At 57.1% G+C, this 12,217-nt stretch overlaps 1 protein-coding gene across 1 annotated transcript; it reads right to left on the bottom strand.

The window, feature by feature from the left end:
• Positions 1–415: 415 nt before the first annotated feature.
• Positions 416–7,907, bottom strand: LOC134562165 (serine/threonine-protein kinase pim-1-like). The gene is made up of 7 exons (XM_063419591.1): positions 7,770–7,907; positions 2,869–3,064; positions 2,327–2,712; positions 2,147–2,197; positions 1,576–1,942; positions 760–939; positions 416–522 (listed from the first exon to the last, which is right to left on the bottom strand). Exons 1-7 carry the CDS (start codon positions 7,905–7,907, stop codon positions 416–418), a joined length of 1,425 nt encoding a protein of 474 aa, XP_063275661.1.
• Positions 7,908–12,217: the final 4,310 nt, after the last annotated feature.

Genomic DNA, 12,217 nt, shown 5'->3' with positions numbered 1-12,217 from the left:
GGTGCCAGAATCAAAGTCCATCATCTTCAGCTTTGTGGTGGCCTGGTCGAGGAAGAGGTTTTCATCCTTGATGTTGTCCTGGCTGTCTCCAGCAGCAGCAGCCCCACCTGGCACAGCTTCTCCAGGGGCTGCTTCGCTTTCCCTGGGAGTGAGACCAGGCTGTCAGTGTTCTGCCCAGGGCCCCAGCTGGCAGTGACCCAGGACAAGCCAAAGCAGCTGGGATGGAAGCCAGCAGTGCTGGGCAGAGCAGCTCAGCTCCAGCACAGGGGCTGTGTCTTCCCATCTGATGACCCCTGTGCAGTGACACAGGCAGGACAAAAAAGTCTGGGTTCTTTGCTTCTGATTGCCAAGGCATGTGTGGAGCTGGAACTTACCAGGGCCCTGCATCGCTGTTTCTGTGGCTCTCTCCCTTCTTCTATGGCAGATGACTATCCTGCATCCAGGGATGACACAACAGGTCTTCTACTGAAGGCCGGTCCACATCCAGCATGGATAAACACCGCCGGATGACATCTTGGCACTCTGGCGAGAGAAACCAGAAACCGCTGGTCAGTTGGAGAAGGCTCCTGTCTGTCCCACTGTTCCCATTCTCAGGCCATGCTGCATTTGCTCAGAGCTGGGCCTAAACTTTCCCAGGAATTCCCTGTTTTGGAGGAAAGCAGGACAGCAGGACACGTGCCACCTCCTCAGCAGCTGCCACAGCCAACTGCTGTCTCCCAGCACTGGCATTTCCCCCCGTGCCCAGAGATGAGGATTCACCTTGAGAGAGCCGTGGTGGCAGCGAGAGCTGATGGTCCCAGCTGATCTTGTGGCCCCTCCTGAAAGGGTGCTCCCCACACACCATCTGGTGCAGCAGGATGCCCAGGGACCAGACGGTAGCTGGCTGTCCATAGTACCAGCCAAACTGGTTCCATTCCGGGGGGCTGTATGACGGTGTTCCTATGGAATACAGATGGAGTTCATCAGGGGGATGCTGCTGCTCCCAGAGCCTGGCCCCAGTATCCCTGGGCGTGCAGGGGCTGCCCCAGTGGCACGTGGTGTGACCTGCTGCCCTCTGGCCAGCACCTGGGACTTGTGTACAAACTTAGGGTTGGAAAAGAAGCCACTGGTGTCGGAAGGTGGCAGTGGAAGCCCTGGCAAGGCCCAACCATGACAAGCAAAACCCACTCAGTGCTGGGGAAAAACCATGCCTTACTCGTCCCTGCCTGCATTGCCCCAAAAACCATTATGAACCCAAAGCAAACCAGGCAATCACAGCAGTCCAAGCCCTTTCTCACCTGCACACCAAACTGGCTGGTGCACATGTTCTGGCTCCCCTCTCAGCCACCCCCACCCACGGGTGCTTCTGTTGGGCTGGCTGCCCCAGCCCCAGCCCCAGTCCCAGGCAGAGTGGCTGGCAAAGGCTGCCAGCAGGGCTGGAAGCTGGTCCCCCCACCCACTTGCGTTCAAAAGCAACTGGGCTGAAGACTCAGTGCCATGACTGGCATGGAACCGCAGAGCCACACCCAGGCTGGGCTGTGAGATGTTTGGCCAGGAGATGTCTGCAATGGGGAGCACACCCCTGCGAGGGCTCACCTGCAAAGTGAGTATAGGCTGTGTCTTGTAGGTAGGTGCCACAGCCAAAATCGATCAATTTGGCCTGCCCAGTGGCCAGGTCAAGCAGGATGTTCCCTGGCTTGAGGTCGCGGTGCAGGACCCCGCAGCTGGTGCAGTGCCGCACGGCCTCCAGCACCTGGCGGAACAGCTCCCGCGCCACCTCCTCGCACAGGAACCGCCGTGCCCGAATGAAGTGCTGGAGGTCCTGAGAACGCTCCGGGCGCTCCATGATGATAATGATGTCTTTGGGGAGCTCCAGCCACTCCAGCAGCTGGACGACACCAGGGAAGCCAGTGGAGACCTTGTGCAGCAGCACGATCTCCAGTGGTGCGCTGGTGCCGTTGGGCTGTGGGAGGAGCACAATGTTGTCAGTGGGGCTGAGGCCGTGCCAGGGGTCAGGGACCCCTCAGCCAGCCCGAGATGCTCTGCACCCTTTGCTGGCCCCACGCCCGCTCTCCCTCCAGGCGTCCTGGCGGCTTCCACCCTGCCAGGCCTCAGCTCATCCCCGCCCGGCATGGCCCAGCTTCTCCTGCTGGCCCCGCTCACTCACCAGCTCACCCCAATGCCGGACACGGTTCCGTGGCACCCTTTTGATGGCCACCTGCAAGCCAAGGGGAGCAGCAGGCTGAGCTCACTGCCTGCCCTGCCCAGCCCCAGCCTCCTTCTCCTTCGCCCTCCTCCTCCTCCTGCGCCCCTTCCTCGTGCACCCACCACCGGCCCTGCCGCTCACCGGGGCACGGTCTGAGAGCCGTGTGGCCGCCCAGACGCTGCCGAAGCCGCCGTGGCCCAGCAGCGAACCCAGGCGGTACTGCTCCTGGAGGGCCTGCTGCGCCTTCCCTGCCGGCGAGACGCGGCTGTCAGCGCTCGGCCCGGGGCCAGGAACGGCCCCCGAGCGCCCCTCGAGCGGCCCGGGCTGGGCATCCCCAGGCATTTGCTCCTGGCAACGGGACAGCGGCGGCTCAGGGCCAGCGGCTGCGCTGCCAAGCGGAGGAGCTTGGGCCGGGGAAGCCGCAGTGGAGGCGGCGGGAGCGGCCGGACCGCCTGTGTCCTCTGCGGGCCCAGGGACGAGCCGGGGCCGGGGCCGGGGCCGGGGCCGGGGCCGGGGCCGAGGCCGGGGTCGGGGCCGGGGCCGGGGCCGGGGCCGGGGCCGGGGCCGGGGCTGGGGCTGGGGCCGGGGCCGGGGCCGGGGCCGGGGCCGGGGCCGGGGCTGGGGCCGGGGCCGGGTTCGGGGCCGGGGCCGGGGCTGGGGCCGGGACCTGGGCTGGGCTCGGTAAAGGCGCAGCCAAAGGCCAGCAATGCTACCCCAGCCCCAGGCACTGATGCCCGCCCAGCAGCGCCATCGCCAGCACTGCCAGAGCCGGGCGAAGGCGAGACCGCGGCGGGACGCCCGGGGGCAGGGACGGGGCAGCCCCGCCCGGGGCCGGGGGTGGGCCCGAGGCATGGCCCGGCCCAGCAGGGGAGAGGGAGACTGGGTTGGGACGGGGACACTGGGAAAGGGAGAGGCTGCGGGACTGTGGGAGAGGGAGAGGGGAAGCACGGGTTGGTCAACAAAGCCGCTTTTTTCTTCTCTGCTGCTGCCGCTGCTGCCGCTGCTGCCGCTGCTGCCGCTGCTGCCGCTGCTGCCGCTGCTGCTGCTGCAACTGAAGCTCCAGGGCCGTTTGTCCCCTTGTCAGTTTTTTCCGTTGCCCCCTCTGCCTCGCACCGAGCCCTGCACTCCCCGGGGCAGCCCCTGAGCCTGTCCAAACACGGGAACTTCGCCGTTTTCAGTCAGGGCCCAGTCTTGACTCCTGCACAGTGACAGAGGAATCCCCTTGGCTGTTGCTGTGCATTGTCCCTGCTGAGGGTCAGACACTGTCACAGCACATTCCCTGAATGCAGAATTTGTACCTGACCCAAGCACTGCACTTGTGTCTCCGGCATTGCTTTCCAAGAAAAACGGGAAGGCAAACTGGATGTAGCTCATGGTATTTTACAGTGTCTAAATCTTGCCAAGTCTTGGATGTCAGAGGTGAGACCCACTTAGAATTAATGAGATGAAGAAGTAGTTTAAGATGGAAAGTGGGACAGAGAAATAAACAGAGGAAAATATCTTGGGTTGTTTCTTTCCACTTTCATTTCATTTCCGAAAAGCTGTTTCAGCTTTCCCAGAATCTTCTCCACAGTCCTGTCTGCTCTTTCCAAGAACCTTTCCTGGAGAACGAGTTGCACCATCTGTCACAAGATATCCCACCCATGCAGCTTCTCTTGACTTTCCACATGTGTGAAGCAGGAGTCTTGCAGCAAAGCAGGAGAAAGGTTTTGAGAACTTGACAACTTTTTCTTTCCTTTCCCCATGTGGGCTGGGGAGTTGTGCCATTGGGAAGGTTTTCATTGTTCCTGTCCTACCCAAAGCAAACAGGACGGGCTCCCAGGGGTACCTACTGGGAGTCTGTTATCGTCCACCCAAGCAGGAAGAGGAGAAAAAAAACAAGAGGAAAAAAGCAAAAGACCAAAACCACAGGGCAACAAGACCTCAAATCAGATGCGCTGTGCCACGTGGCCACTGAGTCAATCCCCCCAACCAGAAGGAAGAGCAGCCCCTGTCCCCCAACCCCTGCAGGACCCCGGGCTGCCCCTCCACCCATTGCAGCACTCCCAGAGGCAGGGAGGGGAGGCAGTGACCATTCCTGGTACAAAACAAAAAACAACCCAAAATGGTGATGGGTTATGAACCATCCCCAGGACAGTTCCATGAGGCTGCCCTGTGTCACAAGGGGCACTGGGTTATACAAGAGCTGGCAATGCCCCAGTGGCACCTGTGTCCCAGGAGACCCCACTCTGCCCAAGTAGAGCCTTGCATCCATGGGATTCCACGTTGTCACAGTGGTCTGCTGAGCTCATGGGGCTGTGCTGTGTCACAGCGGGCACTGAGTTCCACGTGCCCTGGCACTCTCCAAGTGGCTCCTGGCTTCCATCAGGCCCCGCTGTGTTTGCAGCTGGCACTTGGCTCCCCAAGATGTCATTGTGTCACTGTGGTCTCCTGGGTGCCCTGAGACCCCGCTGTGTTGATGCTTTACAGAACCTAGAAATAAAGTAACACCCTTTGGAGATAATATTATAGAGGAGGTAACAGAAAGGCTGATCTTTATTGGAGGCCTCCAAGGGGAGATACAGAAAATGTCCACAAAACGCCCAACCCCCCCATGAAGTCAATACAGTTTTATAAGTTTAGCAGATTAGCATATTTGACAAAAGTCACCAATTAGGAGCACAGGTGGTGAGGCATGACCAAGTTCCTTGGCAAGAGTCACTCTACCCCTGACTGGACACTTTAGGCACAGCAAGGAAGGAAAGCATCAACACAGCCAAACCAAATCCAGCAATCAAACCACAAACAAACCGAGAACTGTCCCTCTGTGTGTGTGTGACAAGAGGACAGTGAGGGCAAGGATAAAAGGAACATGGCCTAAAAGCTGAACAGAGCTGAAACTAACAGGACTTAGCTTCTACCTTAACCTTAACTTACACCTTACACAATTTAACAAAAGAACAGCACTGAACAGTATTTTTCCTAAGTTATAACCTATGATATAAACATTTACACAGAAATAGTACCCAGCTTATAAATTATATTAAACCTGGAATATGGTAAGGCACATTACAAAGCACTGACTCAGAAAACGCTAAACCCTACAACTTCAAGTTATCCATATTTTGAGAAGAGGAAGTCAGGAGAAGAGAGAGACATCCACAGCCAAGACCTTGGATCCAGCCCATCTCAGCTGCTGTGAGCTCCGGGGCCGTGGGACATGTCAGTGTCACAGCCGTGTCACAGCCTCACCTGCTCTGGTCCCTCTCACAGGTGGGGTTTTGGGGGTGCCAGGGGCTTGGCAGCCACTTTGGGGCTGGCCCAGAGGCTGCAGTGGCTGGGGCTGGGGCAGTGACTGTCCCACCTATGCAGAACTTGTCCTGGCCCCCCAAACACACCCTGGAGATATCTGGGGCCTTTCATCATTTCTCTGCTCTCCAGCACCAAGACAATGGACTCTGGCTGCAGCTGTGAGCTTGTGCCCAAAGCAACCCCCCCTGGCAATGGGGCTCCATGGAGCTGCTCTCAGGAACCCCCTGCCAAGAATTGGGGAGTGCCCCCAAACCACCTCAGAAACCTGGGATGCACCAAAATGCCTTTAGGAATGTGGAATACCCAAAAACTCCCTCAGGAATGGGTTCCCTCTCCCTTCACTATTCCCAGCCTTCGGCTTTCTCATTCCAGATTTCACCACACCCTCCCAATCCCCACCCAAAGCCATCCCACCTCTCCTGGACATCAGGACCCCCTTCCCAAGACATATTTCCCCCATCCCACCCCTCCCAAACCCCATCCCACCCACCCCCCTCACCCAATGCCCATCTCACCCCTCCTGATTTGCAGCACACTTCACCAAAGTCCTTCCAACCCCGTTCCACCCTGAGGGGCTGTTGAAATCAAGAAATTTTGGGGAGGGATTGAATAGTTTTCAGTGGCATTGAGTGGTTTTGAGGTAACAGATCAAACCTTCTCATCTCTTTGAGTGCCAAGAAATGGAGAAAATGACACCAAATACCCCCAAACCCTTAAATCCTACCAAGTATCCCCCTGAATCCCAGATCCCCTCGAAAAACTAGCAAAAAGTGAGGCTTTAGATGCCTTTGATGAATTTGTTCATTTTAATCCCAATTTTGTCTGTTTTAAAGGGATGAAGAGGAATCAAAAGAATATTAGGGACCACCAAACAAAAGGACCACCAGCCCAGTGTCTCCCCAGTGCAGATCACAGGGAATGTGGGTCATCAGGGCTCTGCCCAACGTGATCCCCTGATGCAGGATAGAGTTGGAGCAGCACACAAAGCTCTCCCCACAGTCGGGTCACTCACAGGGCTTCCCTTACCAGTGCCTCTGTCGGTGCCTGGTCAAGGGAGAGCTGTGGGTGAAGCTCTTCCTGCACTGGGGACACTCACAGGGCCTCTCTCCGGTGTGGATGCGCTGGTGGGTGACGAGGTGGGAGTTGTTCTTGAAGCCCTTCCTGCAGACAGGACAGCAGAAGTGCTTCTCCTCTGTGTGAATCCACTGGTTCTTGAGGAGATGTGAGCTGGTCTGAAACCTCTTCCCACATTCAGAACACTCATAGGGCCTCTCCCTGGTGTGGATCATCTGGTACTGGATCAGGGTGTTGCTCCAGCTGAAGCTCTTCCCACACTCCAAGCACTTGTGGGGCTTCTCCCCATCATGAAGCTGCTCATGGACCACCAGCTCAGAGCCCTGGCTGAAGCTCTGTCCACCTTCCTGGCACTGGGTGGGTCTTTCCTCCTCTGAGCACCCTGAGATAGGTTTGGAGCCCCTCCTCCTGCGGGATCTCTGTGACTTTTCTTCCCCGTTGCATTCCTGCACCATGGAGCTGCTGAAAACAGCCTCTTCCATGAGGTTCTGCCGTGGGGATTTGTCCTCCCTGGTCTCTGTCCTCAGCTCTTTGTCCAGGGGAGGAAGCACAAGGAGTGGATGGGATTTGCCTCCGTGCCAGAGGGAAGGGCAAGGAGATCCCCCCAGTGCATCCCCGGCAGGACGGCGTCGGCAGCGGGGTTGTCCTGCAGCCGGGGCCAGGCTGGGCTGGGAGATGGAGCAGGAGAGAGGGGCAAAGGGGCACTGACTTCCTCCTCACCTGCCTGGCTGTCCCTGGCCATCTTCCTCTTCCTTGCAGCTGCCTTCTCCATCTGGTCAAGGTCTGGGAGTGGGAAATTCTGCTTTGGGGAAAAATACAGTATATGAGCACATTGGATTGGGGGGTTCCTCCTGCCCAAGTCCATCTCTAGAAGTCACCGGCCATCTGGTGCCCATATAAAGCTCCAAAACACAAAGATTCATTTCTCCAAAATAACCAAGTGACCAAGGTTCAGCAAAAACACCCAACCATGAGTTTCTTCTCTCTCATCTCTCCACTTTGGGGTCCTGGAGATCCCCCTTGTCAGTGTTGCCCCAGGTCAAGTTTGTATTGGTGTTGGCCCTCTCTGGGCTGCTGTGGCTCCTGAGAATCCAGGAGGTTCCCCTTCTCTGGGCTCAGCACTATCCAGGGTCCCTCTTTCAGAGTCCTGGGGTATCCATGGGCCCCCTTGTCCTTCCTCCCAAACTGTCCAGGCTTCTGGAACACCCCCAGCTCTCACACTGTCCGTTTCTGCTTCCCCCATTCCCGGGTTTGCCTCCCAGCGCTGCTGGTACCGGGCGATCCCCACGTGTCTCTGGGCTGACAGTGCAGCCCCTGAGCCGGGCAGAGCAAGCCCCACCACGGGGGGACCCTGCATGCCCCGCTCCCTGGGCAGCCGCGCCCAGCCCCGGGCACAGAGCTCCGCCAGCCCCCGCCGCCCCCTCCCCAGGGCCCCCGGGGACCCCCGCAGCCGGGGCCGGGTCTGAGCGAGGCGGCCCCCGAGCCCGGCTGCGTGGCCAGGGGGGCACGGGGAGCCCGGAGCCTCTGTGCCATCGCTTCCCCCGCTCTCCCTCAGCCTTTGCCCGGCCCAGCCCGGCCCCCCGAGCCCCAACAGGCCCCGCACGGCCACGGCCGGGCCGCTTCGCTCCCCTGGGAGCCCGGCCACACGGACCCACCTGCGCCGGGGCCCACGGGCCACCGAGAGCTCCCCGGGCCGCCCGGGCCTGGGCCCCGAGCACAGAGCTCTGCCCGGGGGGCTCCCGGCCCAAGGCGGCGGCTCCGGGCCCGGGCGGCCGCTCCCGGCTCCCACAGCCCGCCCGGGGCCGCCCCGCCCGTGCCGGGGCTGCGCCAGCGCTCCCCGCACCCAAGGGGGTTCAAACTGCCAGGGGCATCTCACAAAAAAACATTGCCCGTATCCCCTCCCAAAACAATAAAATCCCAACCAGCCATCAACCCCCACAAAAAATAATCCAAAAACAAACCCACAAACTAACCCCTTCCACCCTGCCCTCCTGCGCCTTCGCAGGGACCCCGACCCCGCGGGAATGCCCCCGGGCCGGGACAAAAAGCTGCTCCCCTGGAGGCACTTTGAACACCCACCCGCGGCCCGGCCCTGGCACACGGCTCCCGGCAGCTGCCCCGCTGTCCCAGCCGGGCCTTTGCAGCAGGGAGGCTCTGCGGGACCCCCGGGCTGTGCCCCCTCCCAGGCCCTGCCCGCCCCGGGGCTGACCTTCAGCCCGGGCTCTCTCGCTGTCCCGGCTCCTGCAGAGTCCCCGCTCGCAGTTCCTTGGGCCCCTGGGCTCTCCTCTGGGGGTTGGGGAACAGCCGGCAATGCAACCTTGTTCTGTAAAGGAATCATTTTGGTGCTCCCTAGAGAGGCCAGAACTGAAACTTTGTTCCTTTTGCCTGGGTGCAGAGACCATCAGGGCATTTTCTGCACAGAGTTCCAGCCCCCAGCTTTAGTTGAAGGAGCTGCCTACCAATGTCACGCTGCCAGGAGCCTGTCCTTGCTGTCACCTGCTGTGGCTGGGCATGAACACAGCTCCTGCACTTGCATTTCCAGCTGCTGCGCAACCAAAGCTGAGGGATCTGCAGCTGCCTGAATGCAAAAACTGCAATGAGCCACTCTCAAGGGGGAAATCTCCCCCTGCTGTGCCAGCCCATGGCAATGTTGCCATTCTCTGCTGTTGCTGGGGCGCTCTTGGGTCTGGCTGAGCAGGAAAGGTGACCCTGAGCCAGGAGATTTCTTTGGCTGCAGCAAAGCCTTGGAATGCAAAGACCTTCCTGATGCTGTGCCCTGGGCCAGGATGGAATGAGCCACCAAACTGAGCCTAAATTTCTTACAGAATTCACAGAATGACTGGGTAGGAAGAGACCTTCAAGATCATCAAATCCAACCCATGCTCCAACACCTCAACTAAACCATGGCTCTGAGTGCCTCATCCAATCTTTTTTTAAACACATCCAGGGAAGGTGACTTCACCACTTCTCCAGGCAGACCATTCCAATACTTTATCACTCTCTCTGTGAAAAACGTCTTCCTAATATCCATCCTGTATTTCCCTTGGGGCAGCTGAAGACTGTGTCCTTTTGTTGTGTCAGCTGCTGTCTGGAGAAAGAGACCAAACCCCACCTGACTACAGCTACCCTTCAGGGAATTGTAGAGAGCGATTAGGTCACCTCTGAGTCTCGTTTTCTCCAGGCGAAACAACCACAGCTCCCTCAGCCGTTCTTAACAGGGTTTTTGTTCCAAGCCCCTCACCAGCCCTGTTGCCCTCTCCTGGACGTGCTCAAGCGTCTCAATGTCCTTCCTAAATTGGGGGCCCAGAACTGGGCACGGCACTCGAGGTGCGGCCTCACCAGTGCCGAGTACAGGAGAAGAAACACTGCCCTGCTCCTTCTGGCCACGCCATTCCTGATCCAGGCCAGGAGCCATTGGCCTTCTTGCCCACCTGCCCACACTGCTGCCTCATGTCCAGCCTGCTGTCCAGCAGTGCCCCAGGTCCCCTTCCCTGGCTGCTGTCCAGCCACTCTCTTGCCAGCCTAGAGTGCTGCAGGAAGTTTTTGTGGCCAAAATGCAGGACTCAGCACTTGCACTTATTAAATTTCATCCTATTGGACTCTGCCCATCAATCCAGTCATTCCAGGTCTCTCTGCAGAGCCCTCCTACTCCCCAATAAATGGACACACGGTCCAAGCTTAGTGTCAGCTGCAAATTTACTAATGAAAGACTCAATCCCCTCATCCATGTCGTCAATAAAAATATTGAACAGAACTGGCCCCAGCACAGACCCCAGGGGAACACCACTGGTGCCAGCAGCTGGATGCAGAACCTTCACCAGCACTCTCTGGGCCCAGCCATGCAGGCAGGCAGTTCTTAACCCAGCACAGAGTGCTCCTGTCCAAGCTGTGGGCTGCCAGCTTTTCCAGGAGGGTGCTGTGGGAGACAGTGTCCAAGGCCTTGCTGAAATCCAGGTACACAACATCCACTGCCTTTCCCACACCCACCCGGCGGGTCACCTGGTCATAAACGGAGACCAGGTTGGTCAAACACGACCTTCTGTTCTTAAACCCGTGCTGGCCGGGTCTGATAGCCTGGCCATCCTGTAGGTGCTGTGTGATGAAAATCAGTATAAACTGCTGCAGTACCCTACTGGGTACTGTGGTCAGGCTGACTTGAGCTGTGGGATAAGGATTTAACAATTAAAACTGTAAAGCAGGTATGTTTTATTTCCATCTGGGACACAAGGGGGATTTTCCACCATACCTGTGTACCTGGTTGAGACAGGTTTAAGGTTTAAATACACTCAGCTCCCACAAAACAACCCCTCCCTGCCCGCCCATTCTCTGCCCACTCTCTGCCTCCTTGCACTTCCTATTATAATTAGCTTTCTCTGGTGCCACATCTCCTGGTGGTTGCAGGCTGGGGTCTTCTGATGAAGTAAGAGGTCTTCCTCAGTTGTTCACTGTTTGACCTCTTCCTCTGGGCAGGTGCAGTGAAGGTTTGGCTAACTCCCAGGTCACTTTGTCCTGGCCAAAACCACGAGCCTGGTTCTTTCTGATTTCTTAAGCCACAGGTTCTGCTTTATGGGGTTTTCACTATACCTAAGTCTTGCTTTACTGAGTTTTCACAATATACACAATATACATCTTATCTCTGTGGCCTTTACCTAGCAACTAAATCCACATGTGTTCTGCTACAAGTTGTTTTTCTGCTTTTACAGGATTGCTAAATAAGCTGTATATTTCTGCTTCCCCTCCATCTGCTTAAGCACATTAAATGCTTCTAAAATTCTGAATTTTAGATATGTTTCCCATATCAAACTGGCCTATAATTACCAGGATCCTCCTTTCTACCCTTCTGGTGTAGGGGTCACACAACACATTGGCCAACCTCCAGTCCTCTGGAACCTCACCAGTGAGCCAGGACTGTTGGGAAATGATGGAGAGTGGCTTCACAAGCTCATCTGCCAGCTCCCTCAACACCCTGGGCTGGATCCCATCTGGGCCCATGGATTTTGAACATCCAAGTGGCTCAGCAGTTCTCTGACTGCCTCCTCCTGGATAACAGGGGCACCATTCTGCTCCCTGACACCATCTGCCAGCCCAGGAGGGCAGCTGTCCTGAGGACAAGCCGTCTTCCCACTAAAGGCTGAGCCAAAGAAGGCTCAGTTAAGCACTTTTGTCTTCGCCTCATCTGCAGTTCCTAAGTTCCGTCCCACATCCAGTAGAGAACAAAGGTTGGTCCTACCCTTCCTTTTGCCATTAATTTATTTGTAAAAACATATTTTATTATCCTTTACAAAAGTTGTCAAAATGACTTCAAACTGAGCTTTGGCCTCCCTAATATTTTTTTTCCTACATGTTCCCTTAAATACTTCCTGAGAGACCTGACCCTCCTTCCAAAAATGATACATCCTCTTTTTATTCCTAAGTTCCTTTGAAATCTCCTTGCCCATCCAGGCTGGACGTTTGCCTTGTCAGCTCATCTTTCAGCACACAGGGACAGTCTGTTCCTGTGCCCTCAAGATCTCTGCATTGAAGCACACCCACCTTTCCTGGACTCCTCTGTTTTTAAGGGTTCCTTCCCAAGGAACTCTCGGAATAAGTCTCCTAAAACGGCCAAAGTCTGCCCTCCAGAAGTCCAATGCAAAAATCTTTTTGATGTCCCTCCTGAATTCACCACAT

This window comes from Prinia subflava, chromosome 26 (genome assembly GCF_021018805.1).
Source record: "Prinia subflava isolate CZ2003 ecotype Zambia chromosome 26, Cam_Psub_1.2, whole genome shotgun sequence".
Classification (NCBI taxonomy): Eukaryota; Metazoa; Chordata; class Aves; order Passeriformes; family Cisticolidae; genus Prinia; species Prinia subflava.
Note: the sequence above shows the minus strand (reverse complement) of the source record. Positions and strands in the feature narration are given on the sequence as shown.

What these genes read in the sequence shown, in the direction of transcription:
- LOC134562165 (XM_063419591.1), bottom strand. Translation starts at nt 7,907, where the DNA reads ATGCAGGGTCCCCCCGTGGTGGGGCTTGCTCTGCCCGGCTCAGGGGCT. An exon ending in GGCTCTCAGACCGTGCCCCG is followed by an intron (nt 2,198 to 2,326) that starts GTGAGCGGCAGG and finishes CTTGGCTTGCAG; the next exon opens with GTGGCCATCAAAAGGGTGCC. An exon ending in GCCACCACGGCTCTCTCAAG is followed by an intron (nt 523 to 759) that starts GTGAATCCTCAT and finishes TTCTCTCGCCAG; the next exon opens with AGTGCCAAGATGTCATCCGG.